Consider the following 23,579-nt stretch of genomic DNA (forward strand, 5'->3'; position numbering starts at 1 on the left):
TAAAGAGAGGCTGTTTACCAGAAGAGCGTAGCAAGGGCAGGTCTGACTGCAAGGCTGGGAACGGAAGGCTGAGCCGCCGCCAAGGGGACCCCGGCTGGACCCTGGTTGGTCAGTCACCTGCGGGACGGAGGAGGTGAGGGAGGATGCTGTTGGCCTGGGTGCAAACGATCCTCGTCAGCAACATGCTCCTGGCAGAAGCCTATGGATCTGGAGGTGAGATTACAGACTTGCCTTTCTGCACCAACTTAATGAAGCAGAAAGGGTAAAGCTCACTATTTCCCAAGCAGGAAGGAAGATGACAGGAAACGGAGCTTTTAGCAGGTTCCTGTTGACCCATGAAAGCTTTTTTTCTTCCCTTTCTCCTTTCCCTGCCAGGAGCTTGCAGCTCCATCTTTGCCATTAAGAACAAAGGCAAGTAGCCACTTTTTCCTTTTCCTTGCCTGTGGCTCAGGAGTGGATGGAACTTGGCGGGTTCATCGCCCCCACTCCTAAGTCCTGTTCTTTTTGGGGGCTTTGCACGGTGTCCCCAGAGCGCAGGCCCTTCTTCCCCAGCCTCTTCCTGCGGCTCTCCCGTTGAGGGGAGTGGGAGTTTGGAGTCTCATCCAGGCAGCGGCGAGGCAGGTTCCCTCCGTTTGAGGCTCTCTTTTGCCTGACTGAATCGGGGCTTTTGTAGCATTCTCTCGGGAGGGAGTGCTGCCTGTGGAAGTGTGGCTTCATGCGCTGAGACGGGAACGCCAGAGTTTATGTAACATGGAACGACAACGCGGGGATGCCTTTCGGGTCTGTGCCCACCGACCCCAAACTCCCACCGTCTCCACAGAGGGACCTGAACCCAGAGCTCCCTGCACCCTCCTCCAAAGTGGCCACAAGTTCCAGAGCAACAACCCCTCGCTCTCGTGCAGTGCTTTCCGGCTTACAGGGAAAAAAAAAAAAAAAAAAAAAAAAAAAAGAAGAAGAAGAAGAAGAAGAAAAAGCGAACGTTGTTTGAGCGCTGAGGGCCGGGCACCGGCTGGGGGCTATTCACGTGCTCTCTCCCTTCTTTTCCGGCCTCACAACAGCCCTGCGAGGCTCGAGCGGGGCTTCCCACGTGAGGGCAGGAGCTCCCAGGCGGGGTGGCCCGGGCTCCCCTGCCCGTCACTCAGTGTCCGGGGGGCTCCTTTTCCTCACAGGCTGCTTCTGGGACAACGGCCACCTGTACCGGGCGGACCAGCCCTTCCCCGCGCCGGGCCTCCGCTGCCTCAACTGGTTGGACGTGCAGAGCGGCCTGGCACCTGCCCCCAAGTCTGGTGAGTGCCGGTCTCGGGCGGCAGGCGGGCAGCGGTCGCATCCCGGCCCCGGCCCAAGCTCCTTCTCTCCCCTCCCAGGCGCCGGTAACCACAGTTACTGCCGGAACCCGGACCAGGACCCGCGCGGGCCCTGGTGCTACGTGAGCGGCGAGACCGGCGCACCCGAGAAGCGGCCTTGCGAGGACCTGCACTGTCCAGGTACCCGCCCGGGACCCCGCGCCCCCGGTTTCCTGGGAGCGGCCGCTGCACCCGCAGCGCACGTGCGGCCGCGCGACGCCGGCCGGCCCCGCCCCGCCCCTGCCCCGTCCGATTGGCCAGGGCTGTCTCCAGGCCGCGGATCCCGAAGCCCATTGGCCGGCGCCGCCGCCCGGAATGAGCTCATCCTCTGCGAGCGCCTTGTAAACAACGGTGGGAGGCGAGGCCCCGCCCCTCGGCCGAACTCCGGATCCTGCGCGCCGCCTGGGGAGTCCCGGAGGCGCGGTCCTGGGCCCACGCCCTGAGCGAGTTCCTCAGCGTTTGCGGACCGTTAGTGCTGCGTGCTAGGCACTCTCCTCACAGCTCCCTCCCCACCATGCCCCCGGGAAGAGGCAGTTTGGGGGATTTGAGCCTCGGAGAAGTTCAGCAATTTACCAAAGGCAGGGGCAGCAGGGTCCATATTTGAGTCCAAGTTTCTTAGACTCCGAGGTGCAGGCTTATAGCTCCCCGGGCAGCAAGACAGTTCTCTAGGATTAAAGGGGATATGTAAGCATATAACATAGGGATTGGCATAAAGTGTGGGCTCAACACATGTGAGCTAACACAACATTGTAAATCAACTATACTTTAAAAAAAAAAAAAAGCGGAGTCATGGATTGTCTCCTGGCGTAGAGAAGGGACCCTTGGAGAAGACGTCAGCTGAGCTGAGCCTTGGAAGATGGCAAGGATTTGAACAGATGAAGACGTAGGAGGCAGGAGAGGTCCGTTGCCATGACCTTCCCCTCACCTGTGCCCCAACTATGGTGCAGTCCTTAGGCCTGGTCTTGCCTCTAGGGCAGGGCTTGATTTTGTGTGGTGGGCCTAAGGTGGGTCCCCTTGTCTTCCCCAAAACTCAGGCCACTCTCTGATGAGAGCTGTTTCCCACTTCACCTCCAGAGACCACTTCCCAGGGCCCGCCAACCTTTACAACAGAAACCAAGGAGACGTCTGAAGTGCTCAGAGGAGACGAGGTGCAGGTGTTTGCCCCCGCCAACACCCTGCCTGCCCGGAGCGAGGCAGCAGCCGTGCAGCCAGTAATTGGGATCAGCCAGCGGGTGCGAGTGAACCCCAAGGAGAAAAAGGACCTGGGAACCCTGGGTATGACTGCCCACCCCTGTCCTTGTGGGATTCCTTGTGAAAATCTGCTCTCTGGGGTGGAGCTAATGGGACCTTGTGCCCTGTCCTTGGCAGGCTATGTGCTGGGTGTTACCATGATGGTGATCATCATCGCCATTGGAGCTGGCATTGTCCTCGGTTACACCTACAAGAGGTCAGTAGCTTCTCTTCCGGGCTCTCTGCGAGAAGGGGAGGAAGGTACACAAAGTCAAACCGGACTCCTTTGTGGCATCCTTACCCATAAAGGAAGTGAGGTGTTGGAAGAGGACCAACCCTTTCCTTTGGTGTCTTTACTCCTCACCCAAAAGCTTGTGAGGGAGGCTTACAAGTGAGGAAGCCTTCATTGGAAAGGTAAAATGACTTGCCCAGGGTTACTCTGCCTGGGAGTGGCTAGATTCAAACCCAGCTCTTTTGACACCAGATTCTCTGCTGTCTGATCCAGATTGCCTGGCATGGAATTTAGTGGCCTTGTAGAAATTAGGCTGGGCTCCCACTGCAGGTTCCCAGAGATCGCATTCTTTCTGTGAGTTATAAAATTCTGCTACCAGAAAAGGTTCCCAGCCACTGCTTTTGCAGGTGGGGCTTGAGTGTCCTGAGCCAAAACAGAGGGATCTCCTCTAGGGCAGGAGAAAGTGAGTTAGAGGATAGGGAGCCTGTTTGCTACTCCTTACCACGTATAAGAAAGTCAGAGAGGCTACCTGGGAAATTCAGGGACGTGACCTGTGGCTGGACAGCAAGAAGAAGAATGCTTATTTTGAGAGGTCCCCTGTGATACCGTGTGAAACAGGCTCTCAAAGCCAGTGACTGGTGCGTGATGATAAGCTGGAGTCATGCTCGTTTTTACAACATTGGTTGTAAAAACTCTGGGAAAATTACTTGCAAAATCTTGGGCAAAATCAGGGGATTTGACCTCCAGACCTGAGTATCTGTGATATTTCTCTTCTGTGGTCTGGGAAGGCTTCCTATACGGGAAGTTGACATGATGGTCTGCGTTTTCCAGTGTTGAGGACCATGCCTGAGCCCACAGCCCGTGGATCAGCCAGCATTAAATAAACCTAGGGTGCCCTTAAAGGTGATGTAGTCAAGCTCCTCATTTTACAGGTGAAAAGTTGGGTAAGAATAATAACAGCAGTAGCAGCAGTCACAGTTACCAGAGGCCAGGCACTGCTTCACGCCAGACGCACACTGTAACTCCATTCCCACAATCACCCCTCATGGGGTAAGTGCCCTTATCATCCCCAGTTTATAGATGTGGAAACTGAGACAAGAGAGGGTATGTACTTTGCTTGAGGTTACACACCTAGCATTTGGTGGGTCCAAGTCTCAGCCCTGCCACTAATGAGCAGTCTCTGTGACTTTGGGCAGGTTGCTTCTCTTCCCTCCTCCGGGGCACTGCTGGGGCTGAGGCACATGGCTCCCTAGCCCAAAGCAAGTGGTCAGTAAACCATAGCTGTTTCTCTTTCCTGTAAAACGTGGGTGCTGTACCAGCCACTCTCTGGGCTTTCTTCCTTTTCTGATCTACGATTCAGGAAGCAGAGGTTAAAAGAGGTGAAGTATTGACCCGAGAGGGTCTCCTGACTCCCTGTGCAAGGTAGGTGCCCCAGTGGGATGGCTGATGTGGCAGGTAGGTCCAAGGGCACCTGCTTGCTTGTTTCAGAGAGTTAGAGGAAGTGATGGGGAGGCCCTGGCTGTCAGTCGTAGTCAGACCCAAACTGTGTTGGCTGAATTTAGCCCTTAAAATATGTCCTCCTTCGTCAGCTACTGGACAGTGGTTGGCTCTCCTCCAACCTTGTGACAGTATCCAGGCCTCCAGGTGCTCAAACAGACTACTGAACATCCTTAATTGCATGCATGCTCAGTTCTCATGCCCAGTGAGGAAGGCAAGGCTTTTTCTTCTAGATTTGCTCCTCTAGGCTGTCACAGAACTGCCTCAGAGCCTTGTATTTACTTTCCTGTAAACTCAGGGTGAGGCACCAAGTCACCAGACTCCCCGTCACTAACCACCAGACCACCCCTTTCCTCAGCAAAAGTGCTCTGAGCACAAGCCGTACAACAGGAAACCACATGTGGGCTGGAGGCAAGCTCTCAGCTCCCATCTCTGCCCAAAGTCAGAGAACAGGGTGTTCTGGAAAGTGCCAGTGTGTGCAGTCCTGCCACTCCTTTGAGCCTCAGTTTCTTGTCTATTCAATGGGGCTGTATCCCACCTCCACACCCCGCCCCAGACTGTCATAAGTATTAAATGTAACCAGTAGGACACCAGTCAAGTTAAATAACCACTCTAGCAGCCAGCATTTATCTCATGCTTTCTTAGTAAGTGAAGCCCCTCTGAATGCCCTTCCCTGATGGTCACGCCCGAGCTTCATGACCACACCAGAGGGGTCACTTTTACACTGTTCACAGTGAGGAGTTGAGACCTAGAGGAGTTAAATGCTGTGTCTGAGCTACATGGCCAACCAGGTGTGTCTAAGGATTGCCAGTATCTCCCCAAAGTCCAGCAAGGCCCAGGGGCTTCGTGCAAGCTTCGCTTTGGATTACAAAGGACAGTAGGAAAAATAGAAACTTTCCAAAAAAAATAGCCAGCATCTAGTTCTGGAACTGCCACCAGTTCTGGGTGTGACACTGGACAAGTCATTTACGCTCTCTGATTTCCCCATTTGTAAAATAGTGTCAGGGCAGGTTAGCTGTGGTCCTCCCCGCTCTAATATTTCCTGAAAAGACAGTATTACCTGCTGGTGGCTGCAGGCAGTACGGGGTTCAATCCCATTTGCTTGAACGTCTCTGCTTCTGCCTCCCCGTCCCTGAAACAGAGATCCTAATAGACGCCGTATAGCTTGGTTGTGAGGATGAAATTAGCGTAGTCTGGGCATGCAGTTGGTGTTTGTGACCTCAGCTGCCCTGAGGAACTCGTCCTAAGTGGCTGCGTGGCAGGGCACTGCTACTGACTGAGAAAAGAGCAGTGGCTGAGTTATGTAATAGTTCGAAGAAAGCCGCGTTGCCTGAAGGAGGTCTCAGTTGCCTGTGTCACCCCCCAAGAGGAAGTCAGACACCGGCAGCAGCTCCGTCCATGCCTGCTCTCTCTGGCCAGCCTAGCTCCCATTCCTGGCCCCGGAGCAGTCAGGGACAGAATTGCCCCAAGCCTTGGATGGAGCTAACGGATGGAGCCTTCTCCGAGCCAGGGGAGTGGGGCGGGGGCAGCCAGGCACCAGGCTTCCTTTCTGGGAGGAAGGGCGGCAGGCCTGGATCGGTGAGGGCTCAGCCTGGGAGATCTGTGTCCTGGTCGTCTAGGCCACCAGGTTCAGGTGGCCAGTCTGCTGTTCCCTGCCCCTGCCCCGAGCACAGTGTCTGTGCTTGCTCCAGAGGGAGCATGTATTTTCTGATAAGAAGGCAAGGGAAAAACTAAGTCAGCACCACTCTGCCCACTTAGGAGGGAGCTGAGTCAGTGAATAAGTCTTTTGTTCTTTCATGGCTGCCAGACAGCAGCCTGGTTGCCCCCCTCGCCCCCCAAGGCAGCAAGAAGGGGCTGAGCCACCTGATGGTGGCCTCTCTCAGACCTCAGGAGGAGCGGGGGCAGCCAGTGCACCTCCAGGACTCACAGGCACCATTAACAGGATGCACGTGGGGCTGAGTGTGTTCTCAGGCTTCTAGATGGAAGAGACTGTAACCCCGATGAGTCCCAGCACCTGCTTCCTTTACTTACCCTGGGCTGCTCCTCCAGCCCAGCTCTGCCCCATTAATTGGCATTGATTTTTTACCCCCTAGATATTTGTGTGTGATGCAGCCTGACCGTCATCAACGGCTCTGCTGACCATAGCCAGACACTTCATAAAGGGGGTAGCTGAGGAGAGCGGGGCTTTGGAGACTCCAAAGCCTCAGTTTCTTCATCTGTAAAATGTGGATGATACCTGCAGTCTTGCAGAGTTGGGAGGGACATGTATAAAATGTGTGGCATCCAGTAGGTGCACAGGCAGCTTTTCTGCTGATGGGAAAGCCATTTCCTGGCACCTTAGTAGGTCCTCAGAAAGTGTGAGTTCCTGCTTTGCCTCTTCCTCCAGCCCCTTAGATCCTGAAATTCAGGCCTTGGCACAAGACACTTGGATGGTCTGCTTCATTTGTGAATTGCCTTTTGGTTTTCTTCTGGCTCGGGGGCTCCCTTAATAAAATTAAACCCAGACCTTCCTCTCCTGACATGGGCAGCCTTGATGAATCTAGCTCTTGGTTTCGTTACCAAGGCGGGTGTTGTCACGGACAAGCAGTGCCCGTGGGCAAAGTGAATCTCAGGCTATGAGTTGGGGTGCACTTGGTCCAGACAGCCCTGACCCCACAGCCCTCCATGTCCCCACGGGGCGCTCTGGGGGTCACTGCTACAGGAGCCAGTGGTGTCTGCTACTGAGCCTGACAAGAAGGATGGACAAGAGCTGCAGGCTTACACACTTGGGCATCCAGGGAGATGAGCTCCTAGGTTTGCCCTCTGTGACCTCACAGTGAGAAACGGAGTCAGGGCACACGTCCTGCAGGGGATCTCACAGGATGTTTGGAGCCCTGGAGGTTATCAGATCCAACTCTGTTTCACAGATGATGAAATTAAGGCCCAGAGAGGAGGGGAGTGGCTGAGGTCACATAAACAATACTTGACTCAGGATAGAGCTTCCTTGGTAAACCAGATCAAGATAACGTTGCTTGGTGAGTCAAGTCATATTCAGGCAGATTGTAGTATCTTTCCCTTGAGTTCTACAGCAGTTCCACTGTCTTTGAAATGCTTTCACATTCACTGTCTTATTTGGAGGCAGGTAGTATATCGCAGTTTCAACAGATGAGGAAACCAAGGCTCTGAGGCCAAGTGTCACACAGCCAAGGCTGGGCTGGTACTGGAGCGCAGGAGAATGGGCTGATTTAAAGACAGTTCTGAAGCATCTGTGCAGACTCTTCCCTCTCCGGCCACTGCTGTTTTCTCAGCACTTTCTCTGGTCTGTGGAGACTGTCATTGCAGTGGATGTGCACCCCGCTTCATCTCGCCATCTCTCCCGGAGGACCGCAGCAGGCCCGTGTTGTTGCACCAGATCATCCATCAGCTGCTTGTTTCCAGGCCTCTTTGCGGGTGGGAAGAGTCCAGGAAGATTTCCTCCTCTGACAACTGAGCCCATGTGTCCAGTTGCTGGCGTCAGAGGATGCTGACCTGGGTTCTGGGTGCTGGTTCTGGTGTGTAGTGTGCTAGGTACTCACCAAACCCCACAGGTACAGCCAGACGACTGGGTTTGTGAGTCTCTGTCCCATTTCTTTGGGACAGAACTTCTCTTGAGCATCAGCCAGAGTCCAGTGCCCACTCTGGGTTTGAGCCCACCATGTCATCTGGAGAGTTCAGCTTCTCTGGGCTATTTCCTCACCTGTAAAATGAATGATAAGACCTAATTGTTAGGGTTCAGCAGAGAATGAGGTGAGATAACATACATCAAATCCTTAGCGTGGAGGGAGCGCTCCACCCGAGCAAAGTGGGCAACACCATGGCCTGACTGGGTCACTGAGCCCCATGAGACGTGGAAGGCATGTGAAGACTCAGGCCCAGTGGTCACTGTCTCAGTTTCCCATTGACCTGAGCAGCCCTCAGCCCTTTTTGTCCCCTGTATAGATTGGGGGTGGTCCCTGTTTCTTGCCAGGGCTCACACCAGGGACTTTGGGGTGACAGCTGTCTCAGAACAGGATGGTCAGGTCAGTTTTCTGGACAGCACTGTGGGTGAGGGCTGGGAGAGCTCTCTGGGTCTTGTGGCACCTTGGGCTGAAGAAGCAAAAACTGTCTTGCTTTAAGAGTCTCCCTCCTCTAGAGTATCTTCGTGGAGCCCCACTGCAACTGTATGGGGCTGTGGCCCCCATTTTCAGATAAGGAAGCAGAGACCCAAGGTATAGGGGCACCTTGTTGAGTCAAGGCAGTCTGGCAAACTAGAAATCTTGGACGCAAGCTCCTGACTGGCTGTGCCCACAGCTGGCCCCCACCAGGCCTCAGGATGCCGGCTAAGGAGCGGAGCCGCCCTGCAGGGGGTGCAGCCTGAATGCTTGCCTCTTTTCCCCGCAGGGGCAAGGATCTGAAAGAGCAGCATGAGCAGAAAGTGTGTGAGAGGGAGATGCAGCGAATCACCCTGCCCTCGTCTGCCTTCACCAACCCCACCTGTGAGCTTGTGGACGAGAGGACCGTGGTGGTCCACGCCAGCCAGACTCCGGTCGGCCTTCAGGAGGGCAGTGCCCCTCTCATGGGCCAGGCAGGCACTCCAGGCGCCTGAGCCCCCGACCCTGGGCAGGAGCCCACACAGACACTGGTGCAGGACCACCTACCCTCCTGTGGCTGGGAGGATCGACACTATCTGTTGTGGTTAAAACCCCTCACTTTTTTTTTTTTTTTTTTGGTCCATTTGTTTTTGGTGAATCCTAAGACAGAAGCAGGGGCACTGTGGGCTGGAGTGAAGCTGGGTAGGGTCCTGCCAGGGCTCTACCTCCACCCCTTGGAGTAGGGTTTTGCCTGTGGATGAAGACAGCGGCGGCCCCCACTGCAGTGCTGCTGACAGGGGCTCCCAGACGTTGCCTTGCCCCGGAACTGAACCAGGGACAGACAGGGAGCTCCCCCAGCTCCCCTGTGCTTCATTGTCCAAGACGGCCTCAGCCTCAGCCTCAGCCTCTGCCGTTGTCCTCCGTGGGCTTGAGTGGCACACACTGTTAGCTTGAGTGGCACACACTGTTAGTCATAGTTCAGGTCAAGTCAGTCATGAGGCAGCATTTTAAAAGTATATTTAGTTTTTTTAATATTTGGGATGCAATTCCCTACTGACCTCTGAGAAACGAGTCTGTATGAAAGTCAGAACTGTGGGTTGAGGATGGGGTTGAGGTGGGGTGGGGGGCTGTTGACAGTGATGTGCCTTGACAACCCTGGGCCAGGTGCAGGCCCAGGGACTCTTCCTGTTTTGAGAGGAAAGGAAGGGAAGAATCGCACTGAACATTCCACAGAGGAAGAGGGTGGAGAAGGACCCGCAACTGCCTCAGGCCATGGGGCTGTAGTGGACCTGGGGTGCCCCAGACAGTATCTATTCAGGGTGGACCGTGGCCCCTGCATTTTTCAGGGGTGAAACAGCAGCCAGTGGACCTACCAGAATTACACTGTGGGCGGGGCCTTGTGAGCTGCAGCCGAAGAGAGGTTGACCTGGAAACCAGCTGAGGCAGGTGACAGATGCTTCAGGGCTTGTCCCTGCAGTGGTCTGGGTCTGCAGGTGTCTGTGGCCTCCAGGCCAGCGCCTTCCTGTGGGGTAGTAGGGCTAGGGTCACAGCCCCTAACTTGTAAAGCAATCAGAGAACCATTGGAAGGGACCTTAGGGTTCCTCAAGCCTTTTGGACAGAGGGGCTTAGTGGGGGAAAGTGATGCTTAGGGTCATAGGGGAAGTGCTGGTGCAGCCGAGAGGAGGGTAGTGTTTCCCCAGGCACCTGCCACACTGTTCCTGTGGCTTGGCAGGGCCTCCAAGCCCTGATGTCACACTTGGAGGCCTTAGCAGTGCTCCCTGTCCATAGACCTTTCTTCCCAAAGCCCTTCCAACTGCCTGATGTGGAGAGGCGGTTAATGGGACCCAGTCTCAGCAGGCTGTTCCTGGGAGCAATTTGCTGAGGGGACCTAGGCCTCAGGGGGTCCCTTAGTGGCAGCGATGCAGAAGGGAACATTACTGGTTTCTACTTTTCTATAAAAGCACTTCTCTGTGTACATGTTTTATATACCTCATTCTGACACCTGCATATAAAGTGCAGGAAATGGCTCTGCATTTGACTTACAGAAATAAATTTGGGGAAAAAAAAAGACTCCATGTTGCCAAGTTTTTGTAAGGTGCCAGGAAACTCCTCCCAAAAGTTGGGAAGTTTTTGGTTACCTTGTCCACACCTGTGTGGCGAGATCCTTCGCCCTGGCCCTGCACCTGGGAGGTGGCGACACCTGAATGCTTGGTAACCGCAGCCTCCACACACAGTCATCACCAGGAATCTTTCAGGTTGAAGCCGCAGGAATGGTGGGTGTGCAGTGGCCCGAAGGGCAGTCAGTCACTGCGAATTCTCCCCTTCAGCATTCTTTCCGAGGTGGAGGTAGTTGAATTGAACATCCAGGCAGCCCTTGGCAGGCGATGGAGACTGGGGTGGGGGTGGGGTGCTGCCAAGGGAGGGATGGGTGTGTATGGGGGAATGGGTCCTGAGCTCCCAGGAGCATCTCTGGGCTGAGGAAGGTCCCTGCGGGGGTGGCTCCTTGGGCTCCAGAAGCAGCTGCCCACAGGACTTTGCTGGGCTTTTAAGTGGGGATTTCACAGCAGGTTCTCAGCCTCTCAGGTACCCAGGGTGACCTCTGCCCACACCAAGACAGCGCTCTGCAGCTCTACAAGCAAGGCGCACCCTAGAGCATCAGTTTTTTCCAGGAACCAGATCCTGTCCTTAAGTTGGACTCTAGCTTTGGGAGAAATCACCTTTGGGTACATGGATACATACTGTGTCCAAGATCCCACTAGCCAGATAACATCACCCTGCCCCTCCACAACAGGTCCCCTGTGCAGAAGCAAGAAGCACACCCTCCACACACATCTCCCTGAGCCAAGCCGCAAGTCACTTTTTCACTCTCAGTATCATCAGTTACGTTAACTGCTTAATTTATTTGGTCTGCTCAATGGCCCAGCTTGGGCCCACCACCCCCATGCTTGCTGGGGACCGCTGAGGCACAACCAGCCCCCTGATACCAACTTGCTGTCGTTGGGAGCCCAGGGCTCGAGCCTCCAGCAAACCTGCACACTCCACACCTAAGTATGGTCTACACAGCAAGGAAACTCTGGCCAGAGATGACATCTAACCGCACAACTCACCAGGTCTATGTACAGTATTTCACATATCACCCCACAGATACAACAAGATAGTTTTAACAGCAACCATCCTCCTGGATCACTCCCCCCGCCTCCTCCCCCCACCCCCGATACAACCACCACATACTGCAGTAATATCCCAAACCCACTGCTAATTTGTTAAATAGGCTGCAAGGTCACATTTAGGTGGAGGCAAATCTACTTGTGTTGAAGACCCCCTAGCTCTGGGAGCCGGGTGGAGGGTGTCCCCAGCACCCAGAGAGGACGTGCTGTGGCTCAGGAGGCTGGGGCCAGGAGCTTGTGAGCTGGGCCAGCCAACACGGAAGGAAGAAGCCGGAGAGCCCAGCCGGGGGAGCGGCCTTCCCCAGCACCTCCACCCTGGGATTCTGCCACCACCTCTCCCCACCCAAGTTGCTGCCTGCACTAGGCACAGTGAGGGGTGAGCAGTGGCTGTCACAAGGGTAGGGCCAGGAGACTGCTGTGATTCCCACCCCCTCCCCCATAGGCTGGGCCTGCGATGAGCCACACCGTCCTCCAGAACGCACTGAGCAAAATGTCCGGGGCTTCTGACTGAGGTGCCCACCAGGGAATGAGCAACAGCAGCCAGGATCCTAGGATACAGGGCTTTCTAGAGGGCAGGGCCGCCTTCCTTCCAACCTCAGCCTCTTCCTGCACTTGCGGCTGACTCCTTGTTGCAGGCAGAAAGGATGCTCCCCAGAAGATCTCAGTCTCCAGCAGCACAGTTTGAGAACACAGGCGGGAGCTCCCCCTTGAGTTGATGTGGCCCCTGGGCTCAGGAAGTGAACAGAAACCAGCCCTTCCCCCGACTCCTGGTCAGATCCACCAAAGACAGACTAAGGGACTCTTCAAAACCTACTCCCTCAACCCTTGTCCCGGGGAGGGCGGGACGTGGAGTGCAAGGCAGTAGCACCACTGTCATCTTTCATCGCTGGATTGCTGCTTTCGCTCCTCCATGCTTGCACATGAAGTCCTCCTGCACCCGCTGGATCAGGGGCTTCAGAGCCCACAGGCAGGTTCACCTGGGATCCTGCCCAGCAGGTCCAGGTCCCGCTGATTAGTGTAAGCACAAGAGCCTCCCGGAATCCCACCGCCAGGGAGTTCCCGAGTGGTCACCAGTAACAGATTCCTCCTGGCACAGGGACCAGGCTTTTTGTTTTTGTCTTTTTTTTCTTCTTCACAGCTTTTAGGCGAGTGCTGGATTTACAGACAGTAACCAGGTCCCAGAACCTGGGAGATGCGCTGCCCTGGTGCTGCCCCCGCTCGCCTCCTGGGGAGGTAGAAGGGATGGCTTGTTCTGCTTCTAAACAAGCTGCCAATCCACAGGAAGCCCGGACGGCCCTGCCCACAGCAGGGGTGGGGCACAGAGGGGGCAGTGCTAGCTGTGGAACGCCCCCCCGCAGGGGGCTGGGCCAGGGCTAGGGGGGCGAGTCCCGGGTCAGGCCATATTGCACGCTCACAGTGTGGTCCAGCTCCTCCAGCTCTGCAGGCAGCGGGATGCCCAGCTCCCCCAGGTACAGGGAGAGGGCCTCAAAGGAGTCCTCCAGTTTTGAGAATGCCGGTCTAGAAAGAAAAGGAGTTGGAGACAGATGAGATATGGGCAGGGCCTTGGGGAGGCACGGAAGGGACCCAGGCCTGCGGCTCAGCCACTTCCTAGGTGTACAACCTTGGGCAAGCCCCTTAACCACGTTGCACCTCTGTGGGAAACAGCGACAATATAACTGTGAAAGTAAGAGAGAATAACACTGGCCTGGCTCGAGGAGGGGCAGCTCAAAAAGTGGAAGTCCAGGAGGAAAAAACCCCCTCGGATGTTGAAGAAAATGCAATCATCACAGGTGGGACTGGACTAAGTGCCCTTTTAAAGATGCTTTCCAGCTCTCAGACTGTTTCCGCATCAACAGATCTGCCCAGGAAGGGGCATTTCACAGACTCGGTAGCTCTTCCCAAGGAGAAAGCCAATGCCTGGCCCCTGGTGCCGTGGGAACAGCTCAGCTGCCCTGGAACCCCAGACATCTCGGGCTCACTCTTCCACCTCCTCCTTGTTTTTGCTTAAACACCTTGTCCCCTTCTTGGCAAGGCCCACTCTGATCATCGTATTTATTTATTTATTTAACCTATTTTTTTCTTTTTTTTTAAATGGAGGTACTGGGGATTGAATCCAGGACCTTATGCATGCTAAGCAAGTGCTCTTCCACTGAGCTACATCTTCCCCTCAATCATCGTATTTAACATGACCACCTGTACCCTAAACAATCCTCTCTTCTCGGCTTGACTCCTTTTTCCAGAGCACCTGTCACTTCACATTCAACAGTTTGTTGTGTGGACTGTTTATCACTTCCCCTCATTGGAAAGCAGGTCCCCGCAGGCACCTTGGTTTTATTCGCATGGTGTCTGGCACTAGCAAGCACTCAGCAAATGTTGTTTGAATGAATTAAAGAGAGATATATTTAGAATGACTGAGAATATTGTGGAGCTTCAAATTTCCCCCTCATGGTCTTACTCTGGTGTCACTGAAGGATTTCAGTCCTTTGGCCCATGAAGGAACAAGATACTGAGCCTCTCACCAGCAAATCCCAGTAAAGTAGGCCTTAGGAAATCAATTAAAAATAAAGATTATGTGCCAACTGGTTATCTTGGGAGGACGGAGCTGGGGAGTGAGGAGCGTTGAGGAGCATGCTGGTTAGGAGATGACAGAAAACGTACACTTCCTGTGCTACATGTATTTTGGTAATGTTTGAATTTGTTTTTTATTTATTTTATTTTTTTTTACTTGATAACAATTTTTAATTAACATCAACCCAGCTACCTTTAAAGGTGTTGAAATTGCATGTTATGCGCTCAGTAATGTAACCAGAAGACATGACTGTGATATAACAATTCTTTAAAAATATTACAGTTTATGCATATACCATTTCTTATAGGAGAAATTCTGAAAGGAAAGATGTACTTTACTTTGGAAACAACAACAAAAAACCAACACACTGCTGTGAACAGTTTAGCTGAGACAGCCTGTCTCTTTCAGTCTTTTCCAGTGATAAGCTACTAAGTCAGAGCTCAGAGGCAGTCCGGTCCTGTCCAGTCCAGGCCCTCCTCGCCCAGCCTAGCAGGCATGTTATGCAAGTGCTTATCGGCTTATTTGGACATTTGTCCTTCTACTTCTGTAATATATACATTTAATGTTACAAACTTCATCTCAGCACTGCCTTTGCTACCTCCCACTAATTTTGATAAATTGTATCCTTGTTGTCATTTAATTCAAATATTTTTATTTTCTCTTGATACTTCTTCTTTGGCCCATGGGTCCTTTGAAAAGTGTGTTGCTTACTTTCCTAATATTTGGGGATTATTTAGATATATTTTTGTTATGAATTTTTAGTTTAATTCCATTCAGTCTGAAAACATGCTTTTTTTAAAGTGATTTCTATTCTTTTAAATTTGTTAAGGTATGACTTTGTTTTTTAAAAGAAACCCAATTTTTGATAGCAGAAGTGCAAAGATTCTAGTTTTCTAAAGCACAACTTTAAAAGACCCAGAGTGACTTGAGTAATGAGGAAAGCTATAATCTGAGAATAATAAAGGTATTTTAAAAAGATTTCTTTGAAGGAGAAAATTAGCTAAACGCATTAAGATGCTCACTGTAGTAATACCTACTCTAAGCAGAAACCAGGAAAACCTAAACATCTACACTGTGTATATTACACGTTCATACAGTCTCCTGATTGCATTTCATGACGTCAACAGAAATGATAAACAGAACGGCTGGGTAGTAACAAAATGCAGGGTGAAACAGAAAACTTTTTTCTATTTGATATTATAACTATATAAAAAATGTGTGTTTGGACATGGGACGTGGGAATATTGGAAACATGAAGATACTTATTCTGTAAGCATAGGAGAGGTCCGGGTGAACTTCCTTCTGTTAAAATTTCTTTTAACAGCAGTCTCTGGGCTACATCCAGGTCACTGTTACAATGCCCTCGTCTCCCTCCCACAGCTGGCATGTCAGAGTCGTCAGGTGGCTTCGGAGGTCAACAGCCACATCCTTGTGTTCAAGGCTTTCCCACCCCTGCACCTGGGAAGGGCTTGGGGACGGCTAAAGGCTGGGCAAGCATCCCGGGACTGTGGGAGTTTGCGGAAAGGAGCAGACACCAACCTGCTCTCGGGCTCCAGTTTGCAGCAGATGGCGGCCAGCGGGAAGAAGGCTGGAGGGCAGTCTGTGGGGACAAACTTCTCCCAGAAAAGCTTCACGTTGAGGCCGAAGTCCAGTGTGCGCGGCAGGCAATCGGGATCTGCATACACCTGCCCGATGATCTGCAGGTGAGAAGACGGTGGTTAGGAATGGACTACTGACAGTGCAGCCACATGGCCGGGTAGAGGGATGCTGGTGGTGTGGATAGGAGGGAAGGATGGTCAGAAGAGGGAGGTAAAAACCGAGGTTAGAGTGCTGCTCCCCACCCCTACCTCTCCAAATCTTGCTAATCCAGACTTGTCCCCTGAGAATCTGCTTACTGCAGCAGAAGCACAAGGTTCTAAACTGGCCTGTGAAGGGGAAGCTCCCCCACCCCCGACCCTGCCCTGTGATGCCCCCTCTGTCTGAGCTCCCTGCCAGAGTTCAGGCCCTGTGAAGCACGCTGCTGGGTCTGATTCATGTCTGAAACCCTTTGGTGCCAGCCTAGTGCTCTGTACGCAGCAGATGCTCCAATGATCTCTGTCAGAGAAAACAACATTTTAAAAACCTTTTCCAACCGCCCCTTGTCTCTCCTCTACCATTGTCCACTTTGTGGGAGTTACAGAGACCTCTGAACATATGTGCTCAACTGAGTGTTTCAAGGCAGACTGAGCTAAGTTCCTGAATCCTTCCCAGACTCTCTGTACCCCACAGTGCCTAGCACTTCCTGGAGTGGCCACTTCTACTTGTTGAACTGAGTGTGGGGGCACCACCAGGGCCTGGGGAGGGGGCACAGAGGGAAAGGCTGCATCTGGCCCAAGAGCTAGGTGGACAGCCCCATGAACAACCTCCTGCCCTTCCCCGTGGAGTTCCGAGTCCCGCCTGCTCCTCGTTGGTTGTGTGACTAAGAACAAGCTGCTGTCCCTTTCTGAGCCTTAGTTTCCTCACCTGACAAAACCCCACCCAAACCTTCTCATGGGACCAGTGGGACTCGAACGTGTCAAGAAATCTGGGATAAACTACACAGCCCTCCACTTGTGCTGGTTTTGTGCCAAGTTACTCATCCTTAGGAGGAGGGGCCCCCGGTCTGGGGAGCCAAGCTGCTGGGCCGGCTGATGCAAGCCTGGTCTCTGTGCCGGAGCTCACCTCGCAGAGGACGATCCCAAAGGAGAAGACATCCACTGTCTCATCGTAGCTCTTTCCTTGGGGAACACAGGACAGTTAGGTTTGGTCCCTTATCTGCTCTGCACTGAGTCTAGGGCCAGGCCAGGCCACAGCCAAGAATCAGGGCTAGAAGAGGTTCTGTGGGGATGCCCCAAAGGCTGCCCAGGACAGGCACCATCTGTAAGTCACCTATCCTCAGCCTGGGTGGGCTGCTTTGGAGAGATATAAAACAGTACTGCCTAGGATGACACTGCATGGGACAGTCAGAGAGAACTGGACCAGGGTTCATCTGGACTCTGCTATTGCCAGCTGTATGCTCCCGGGCAAATCCTGAACCTCTCTGGACTGCAGACTCCAGAAAGAGTTGTATCAGACCACATCTGAGGCCCACAGCCATGTGGGGTTCAAGAATCCCAGCCAGCATCTCTGGCTGGTTTGAATTTTATCCACGAGGGGGCAGCACACTTCAGTTCTCAGCACGGAGAGAGCAGAAAAGGCAGTAAAGGCAGTAAATAGCCTGAGCTCTCAGCTGCCCTTGGGGCACTAAAGCCACAGTCAGACCTCACCATAGGCCCAGGATGCGGCCCTGGCTGGCTCACAGGCCTGAGCTTAGGGAGGGAGGAGATTGTGAGGTCCTGTCCAGCAGGGGACAAAAACCATCCAGGCCTCAGCTGGGTACCTGGCCCTATGCCTCACAGACCTCCCGGGAGCTCCCAGGGCTCTGTGGTGAGATGTGGCCCCATGTCCCCCGCAGGATGTCAGGACTCACCGTTCAGCATCTCGGGGGCCATCCAGTAGGGGTTCCCCACTACCGTGTAGCGCTTCTTGCGGTCACTCTTGCGCAAGGTACGTCTCTTGGTGGCAGCCTTCTCCACTGGGGGCTTTTTCCTTTCCTCAACTATGAGCCGTGACAGCCCAAAGTCTGCCACCACCACAGTCTTGTCCTGGTAGGACAAGGGCCAGGTCAGGACTTGGGGGGACATTTCCGAAAGAAGCCACTGAGAGGGGGAGAAATGGCATGTGGCAAAGGGGAGTCTCAGCGAATGCTTCCTCGGGAGACCGGAAGGTGGGGCTCCATGTTAGTTAAAGAGTGGAACTCAGAGGCAGGACAGAGGACTTCTTTTGTTTAGTTTTTCTCATCCTGCCTTGTTCCCAGAAAGATTTAAGGCCACGGCTGGAACCAGGATAAGACAGAAAAAGACAAGGTGGTGGCATTCAGTGGGGGGCGTGGGCGAGATAAGCTCTTCAAATAGCTACAAGGCAGTCATGTGGAAAAGGGATTAAGATTGTTTGGTGTGAGTCCAGAGGGCACAGCCAGGGCCAGCGAGTGGACACCCAGGAAGCTACGCTGCGAGTCAACAGGAAGAGTAACAACACTAGCAACCAGAGCTGATCGGCTAGCAGGAGGAATGCTGGCCCCAAACCAGTCACTGTACATTTATTAGCTCTGTGGCCTCAGGCTGAGGCTTCAGGTAAAATGATGCCACACACAGCTGTAAAATGTGGTCCTCAGTGAGCTGCTTTTACAGGACTGTCACAGGGCAAAATGAGGAAAAGTGACAGGGCTCTTAAGTCCCTTCTAGACAAAGAATTTCAGAGGCTGCTACTGGAGGAGGTAGAATTCATCTGCATGTGTCAGGGAGCCCCTGGGAGACAGGGGAGGGCATCAGAGTAGCAGGAAGGGTGGGATGGGGGCCGTAGGCACTGCCCCTGGTCTAAAGCAAGAGGGGACACGACAGCCAGTCTCCCTAGTGATAGGGAAGCCAGGTGGGACGTACCAGCTTGATGAGGCAGTTGTGCGAGTTCAGGTCTCGGTGGATGATGCACATGGAATGCAAATAGGCCTGGAACAGAAGTAGGAGTGAGGTCGATGGCCAGTAAGTCAACCAGATGCTGACTCCAAAGCTGGGGGCACAGAATGCGTCTCTTCCCAGGCCGTCTATACCAGATGCAGAACCCAACCCTGGACTCCAGAGCCCTCCTGCGTCACGCCCTTGTCCCGATGCTGACAGAAAGCCAAGGCCACCTAGGCTTCTCTCTCTCCCTGCTGCCATTGCCTGCCCACCTCTGTTCATGGACCGCAACCCAGAGGCTGCTCTCCTGAAGTGTCCAACTCCACCAGGCCCTGGCCCTCGCGGGCCCCACCCCTTCTACCCACTTTACTTAGATCCAGGCCAGTGGGATGCACTATGTCTGCCCCTCCCTTTCACCCTCACCCCCATCTCTGGCTTCAGCCACCCTGGATCCTTGCTGCAGAGGAAAAAGTGACCTCCTCCTGGTCTGGCTGGCCCTGCTCCTGACATCCCCCTACCCCCGTCCTCGCTCTCTGTCTACACGTTAACCTCTCCCCCTTCCTACTCAAATGTTTCCCAACTAGTCTCCATTTGCTAGTCCTGGCTCCAGGCCTGCACCTCTGGCTCCTGCCACCCTAGAGGTGCTTCCTATTTTGTTCTCTTCGCTTCCCCAGCAAATGTGGAAGGAGCCACTCCCCCTCCCCAACCCCTGTAACACCGCTTCCACCCCTGGGGCTCCTGGAGCTGCTCGAAGGCCCAGGGTGTGTTTCCTGACCTGCCTGCCACCCCCTCCTCAAAGGCTGCCCACACCTCTCCCATGTGCCCCTCCAGCGGCTGGGTGCCTGCCTTTACCTCCAGCCTCCTCGACGTCAACCCCTCTCAAAGCCCCTTCTTGTCACTGCTGACACCACGAACCCACCCCCCCAACATCAGCCTCAGTGGACACCTAGCACTTCCCAAACCTGTCATCACTGCCACCCAGCCAAGTCTGGTAAGCCACACCTCCATCCTTCTAGGCACCTCAAGCCCCACTAGCTCCTCCTCCCCCCACCTCTAATCCCTCACTACAGACCAGTGTCCATTCTGACCCACTGTGCCTCCCGGTCTCCGGGCTCCACAGCCGTACTGTAATTCAGAAACCCCAAATGTTTCATGAGCCCTCAACCCAGGTCTCCCTGCCCTGAATTCACCAATGCCACCCCAACCTACTGACCACACTGGAGTCATCTTTGAAATAACACAGCTCTTGCCTAAACTTCCTTGCCTAAAAACTTTTATATTTGTCTTTTGGCTTCCTGAATAAAGTCCAGACTCCTTAGCTTAAAACCCAGGGATCTTCACGTATCCCGAGTCTAACACTGTCTTTGAGAACCTCATGTGAAGAGCAGGGATTAACATTTCAGGCTAGGGGTCAGAGCGACTGGCCCAAGCTCCAAGTTCCTCCCCGTCCAGCCTCAGCTTCTTGCCTGGACCAGGGCTGTGGTGGGGAGCACTGGTCCCTCAGCTCAGTGCCTGGCATGGAGAACGCACTTGGCAGTTGTCACTGTGACCGGTGTCATCCTTCCCCAGCTACAACAGGTGATTTCCTCCTCTCTCCTCCCAGCTCTTTGCTGCTGCCATCACCCCAACTTTGGGCCTCTCTGCCAAGAGGAACTTTCATCCAATTCTCACCCATCCTTCAGGGCTCAACCAGAGTGCATTTCCCCATCTCTGAGTTCCTAGGTGGTGGGTTTGTCTGCTTGCTTCAAGGGCCCTCGGCAGCCGGACACTCCTTGACATCAGAGCCAGGCCACCCTGGGCTAGCTTGCCTCTCCTGTGCCCTGTTTGCCCTTGAAGATTTGGAATTCTTTGAAAGCAGAGTTGTGAACTGAGGACAGTCAACCAGGGGCAATCTCACTGGCACAGAGAGAAGCTCAGTAAATGGCTGCTGAATGACCCAGCCCTGCAGGCTGCCCAGGATGAGGGGGTCTCTGCCTTTCAGTGCCTGCCTGCAATCCTTGTACCTCTCCAGATCCCCTACTCCAGATCCCCCAGCCCCCGCCGGCAGTGTTGTTGGCAGGACTCACCATTCCAGAGGCGATGCCTTTGGCAAATCTGACCTTCTGCTGCCAGGGGAACGGGTCCTGCAAGAGGTGGGGGTGCCATCAGAGGCTATTGGGCCCCAACCTACTTGTGTCCAGGCCCCCTGGGTCATGATCTTCCAGTAACCCCTCCCTGCCTGTGCCCAGTCCCTCCCAGCACAGCCCTCTGCAAGCAAAGCAGCAGGCCTCTCTGCCCTGCGGGTCCAGAGTAGTGGTGACACAGGTGTCCCACCAACAACCCACGGCTGTGGGGACTCCGGGGTGCCATGCTCACCACACTGCGCAGGAAGTCTTTCAGCGTGCCCCCCTCGATGTACTCTGTCAGCAGGTTCAGCTTCTTGTCCTTGTACAGCACGCCGATGAACTTGAGTACGTTGGGGTGGTCCAGGCTGCGCATCACCTTCACCTGGGGGGGTGGGGGAGCCAAGGAGGCTGGGCGGCTTCTCCCCACTAGGCTGGCTCCTCACCCCTTCCCTCCAGGTAGTCAGCTTGACAAATGTCACCCACCCCTCCCACCTCCTAGCTTACGTGAAGGGGAAGAACACCTCCACGTGGATGGGGACGCCTCCCAGGCTGCACGCTTGGGATCCTGCCTGTCTAGGAACTGCATGGTGGGGTATTAGAGTGGGAGGGCCCACGAGTGGAATGAAGGCCTGAAGGGCAGCACCCAACGGAGCACCTGGAGAGGCGGTGAAAACCATGTCGACGCTCAAGGGGGTCAGTTCTGGGGGCTCCACTGCAGCTCCCTCAGCAGGGTGTCCCGGCGGTATCACAGCGTCAGGCTGTGCTAAACTGGCCTGTTTCCACGTCCATCACCCGCTACTCGGTGAGCTCCTCCGACCCCACCTCATTGCACCCAGCTTGTGCTGTCTTCACTAAGTGTTCTTTGCACAAATAATTATGGTGTCATTTACAGAGGGCAGAGACATTCCTCTAGGGATGCTTCTGCTCAGCCTTAAGAACATGGCTCCAAACTAAATTTCCTCTTGAAACTGTTATTTAGTATATAAGATCTCTCCTCCCCTAACAGTGACATCAGACTCCTTACCCTCCTCCTCTTACCTCAGTCAGAAAAGTCTTCTGTGTTTCCTCATCACACCGAATTAACTCCTTCATAACCATCACTTTGCCTGTGGCTTTGTGTGTCACCTAAAAGGAGGGCGACCGTTAGAGACCGGAGGCAGTTCTGGGCAACTGTGTGAAAATCTATGCAACTGGCCATCACACGCCCTGGAGGACACACTGAAGTAACTGGCCAGATCAGACTGACAGTCCATGTGTGAAGGACACAGCACGGCCACAGGGGACTCAGAGGGGAGCACACCCTCTTCCCTGGAGCACTGGGCATGCACAGAGGAGAGGTGAGAATCCAGAAGAGGGAAGTGTGGGAGGAGACAGGAGGGGACGCTGCCAAGCCAAGCAGGGGCTCTGGTCACCTGACACAGGAGCGAGTCCCTTGGGGTAAAAGAAGTCTGGGGGCAGGAGGGTCAGTGCCACAGACATGCACCAGGGAGCTGGGTGGGTCGGGTGTGAGCGTTCCAGCCCCACTGCCCCGAAGGCTGAGACACACAGCTTACCTGACCCCCCCTCCCAGCTCTCAGCAGAGGAGGAGGAGGAGAGAAAGAGAAAGAGGTTAGTCCCCAAGACTTCAGCAGGGAGGCAGGAGCCACTCCCAGCACCAAGGCCTCAGGGCACCTAAAAACACCCACTGACTGGAGGTGGGAGGGCAAGCCTGTCCCCACCCGGGGCTCCCAGTCCAAGCTCACTTCAGCAGCAATGCAGCCCTTAGGAGGTCTAGGAGGGCAAGGGTGCGGCCCTCCCACCATCACCTCCAGCTGGCAGGGAGGCCTGGTGTCCCACAGGGCATCAGGTGATAAGAAGTCCCCAAAAGAAGGTGAATAGGCTGGGAGGCAGAGGGGCAGAGCGGCGGCCTGTGCTCACCTTGATGGCCTGCCCAAAGAAGCCCTTCCCCAGGACCTCCCCGTGGATCAGGTCACAAGGCCGGAAGATTTGCTGTGAGTAGCTGCTGGAGCAGCGGAGAGACTCCGAGCGGCTGATGTCGCGGCTGAGCAGGAGGGGCTCCTTTGGGGAGCTGGGGCCAGGGGATTTGGAGATGCTGTTGCTGCGCCTGAGGAGAAGGAAAGACGGGGGTAAGCACAGGGCAGCCCTCAGAGACCTGCCAGGAGAGCCTGGGGCAGGAACTGTCCATCCCTATGTCTGTAGTTCAGGTGCTGTGATGGGGAGGGGAGTCCAACATCAGACAGGTGTGCAGTCTGGGGCTGCAGGCGCTGTGGTCTAAGCATGGTGAGTCACACTCTGAGCCGGAACTCTGAGTCCTTCTCAACCGAACAAAGGACTAGACTCTACAAGCTGACAGCACTATCGATGGAAACCCACCACCTTCCAGGTCCACCTGATTCCAGGCCCCGACCAGTTTAGAGCGACAGCCTAGCACCATCCAAACACAGATGGGACTTCGGGTATTCTGCTGGTCTTTTGTAGTACCTGTCTGCATTTCTCGAATTTTAAAATAACAAGTGTGAATAATTTTTATAGCAATAAAGGCAGTATGTGTATGACATTATCTTTCTTTTTTCTTTTTTCCCATTAACGGAGGTACTGGGGATTGAACCCATGACCTCGTGCACACCAAGCATGTGCTCTACCACTGAGCTATACCCCCCATGCCCCAGTTTATGACATTCTAAAAGCAGCCAGTAATAGTAATGGCTGGTGACTGTCACTTTGGCTTCCTGAAGAAAGGACAAGAAGGTTGAATCCACAGGTCTGCAGGTTAACTGCAGCCCTACAAACTTCTCTCTGGGCCAACCGTGCCCACCGGAGCACATGAGGTGAGCTGC

General features: G+C 54.1%; 2 protein-coding genes and 1 non-coding gene across 9 annotated transcripts in view; 1 reads left to right on the forward strand and 2 right to left on the reverse strand.

The window, feature by feature from the left end:
• The first annotated feature begins 11 nt into the window (after positions 1 to 11).
• On the forward strand, positions 12 to 10,460 carry PIK3IP1 (phosphoinositide-3-kinase interacting protein 1). Its single transcript, XM_031443110.2, has 6 exons — positions 12 to 213; positions 1,170 to 1,286; positions 1,365 to 1,484; positions 2,418 to 2,618; positions 2,712 to 2,790; positions 8,701 to 10,460. The coding sequence occupies exons 1-6, from the start codon at positions 144 to 146 to the stop codon at positions 8,903 to 8,905; spliced, it is 792 nt and encodes a 263-aa protein (XP_031298970.1). The 5' UTR covers positions 12 to 143; the 3' UTR covers positions 8,906 to 10,460.
• Positions 10,461 to 11,270: 810 nt separating this feature from the next.
• Positions 11,271 to 23,579, reverse strand: part of LIMK2 (LIM domain kinase 2) — a 52,073-nt gene continuing 39,764 nt past the window's right edge. For all 7 annotated transcript variants that reach the window (XM_031443108.2, XM_064481059.1, XM_064481058.1 and 4 more), the window contains 9 exons: positions 22,660 to 22,846; positions 21,781 to 21,867; positions 20,993 to 21,124; positions 20,704 to 20,760; positions 18,623 to 18,688; positions 17,614 to 17,788; positions 16,827 to 16,882; positions 15,666 to 15,823; positions 11,271 to 13,075 (listed from right to left, as the gene is read on the reverse strand). In XM_031443108.2, coding sequence (XP_031298968.1) covers positions 12,931 to 13,075; positions 15,666 to 15,823; positions 16,827 to 16,882; positions 17,614 to 17,788; positions 18,623 to 18,688; positions 20,704 to 20,760; positions 20,993 to 21,124; positions 21,781 to 21,867; positions 22,660 to 22,846 — 1,063 coding nt within the window. In that variant the 3' untranslated portion in view covers positions 11,271 to 12,930. The remainder of the gene's footprint in view (positions 13,076 to 15,665; positions 15,824 to 16,826; positions 16,883 to 17,613; positions 17,789 to 18,622; positions 18,689 to 20,703; positions 20,761 to 20,992; positions 21,125 to 21,780; positions 21,868 to 22,659; positions 22,847 to 23,579) is intronic.
• TRNAT-GGU (transfer RNA threonine (anticodon GGU)) lies at positions 23,330 to 23,401 on the reverse strand. The gene has a single exon. It is a non-coding gene; the product is annotated as a tRNA-Thr (tRNA).

Source organism: Camelus dromedarius, chromosome 31 (genome assembly GCF_036321535.1).
Source record: "Camelus dromedarius isolate mCamDro1 chromosome 31, mCamDro1.pat, whole genome shotgun sequence".
Lineage (NCBI taxonomy): Eukaryota > Metazoa > Chordata > Mammalia > Artiodactyla > Camelidae > Camelus > Camelus dromedarius.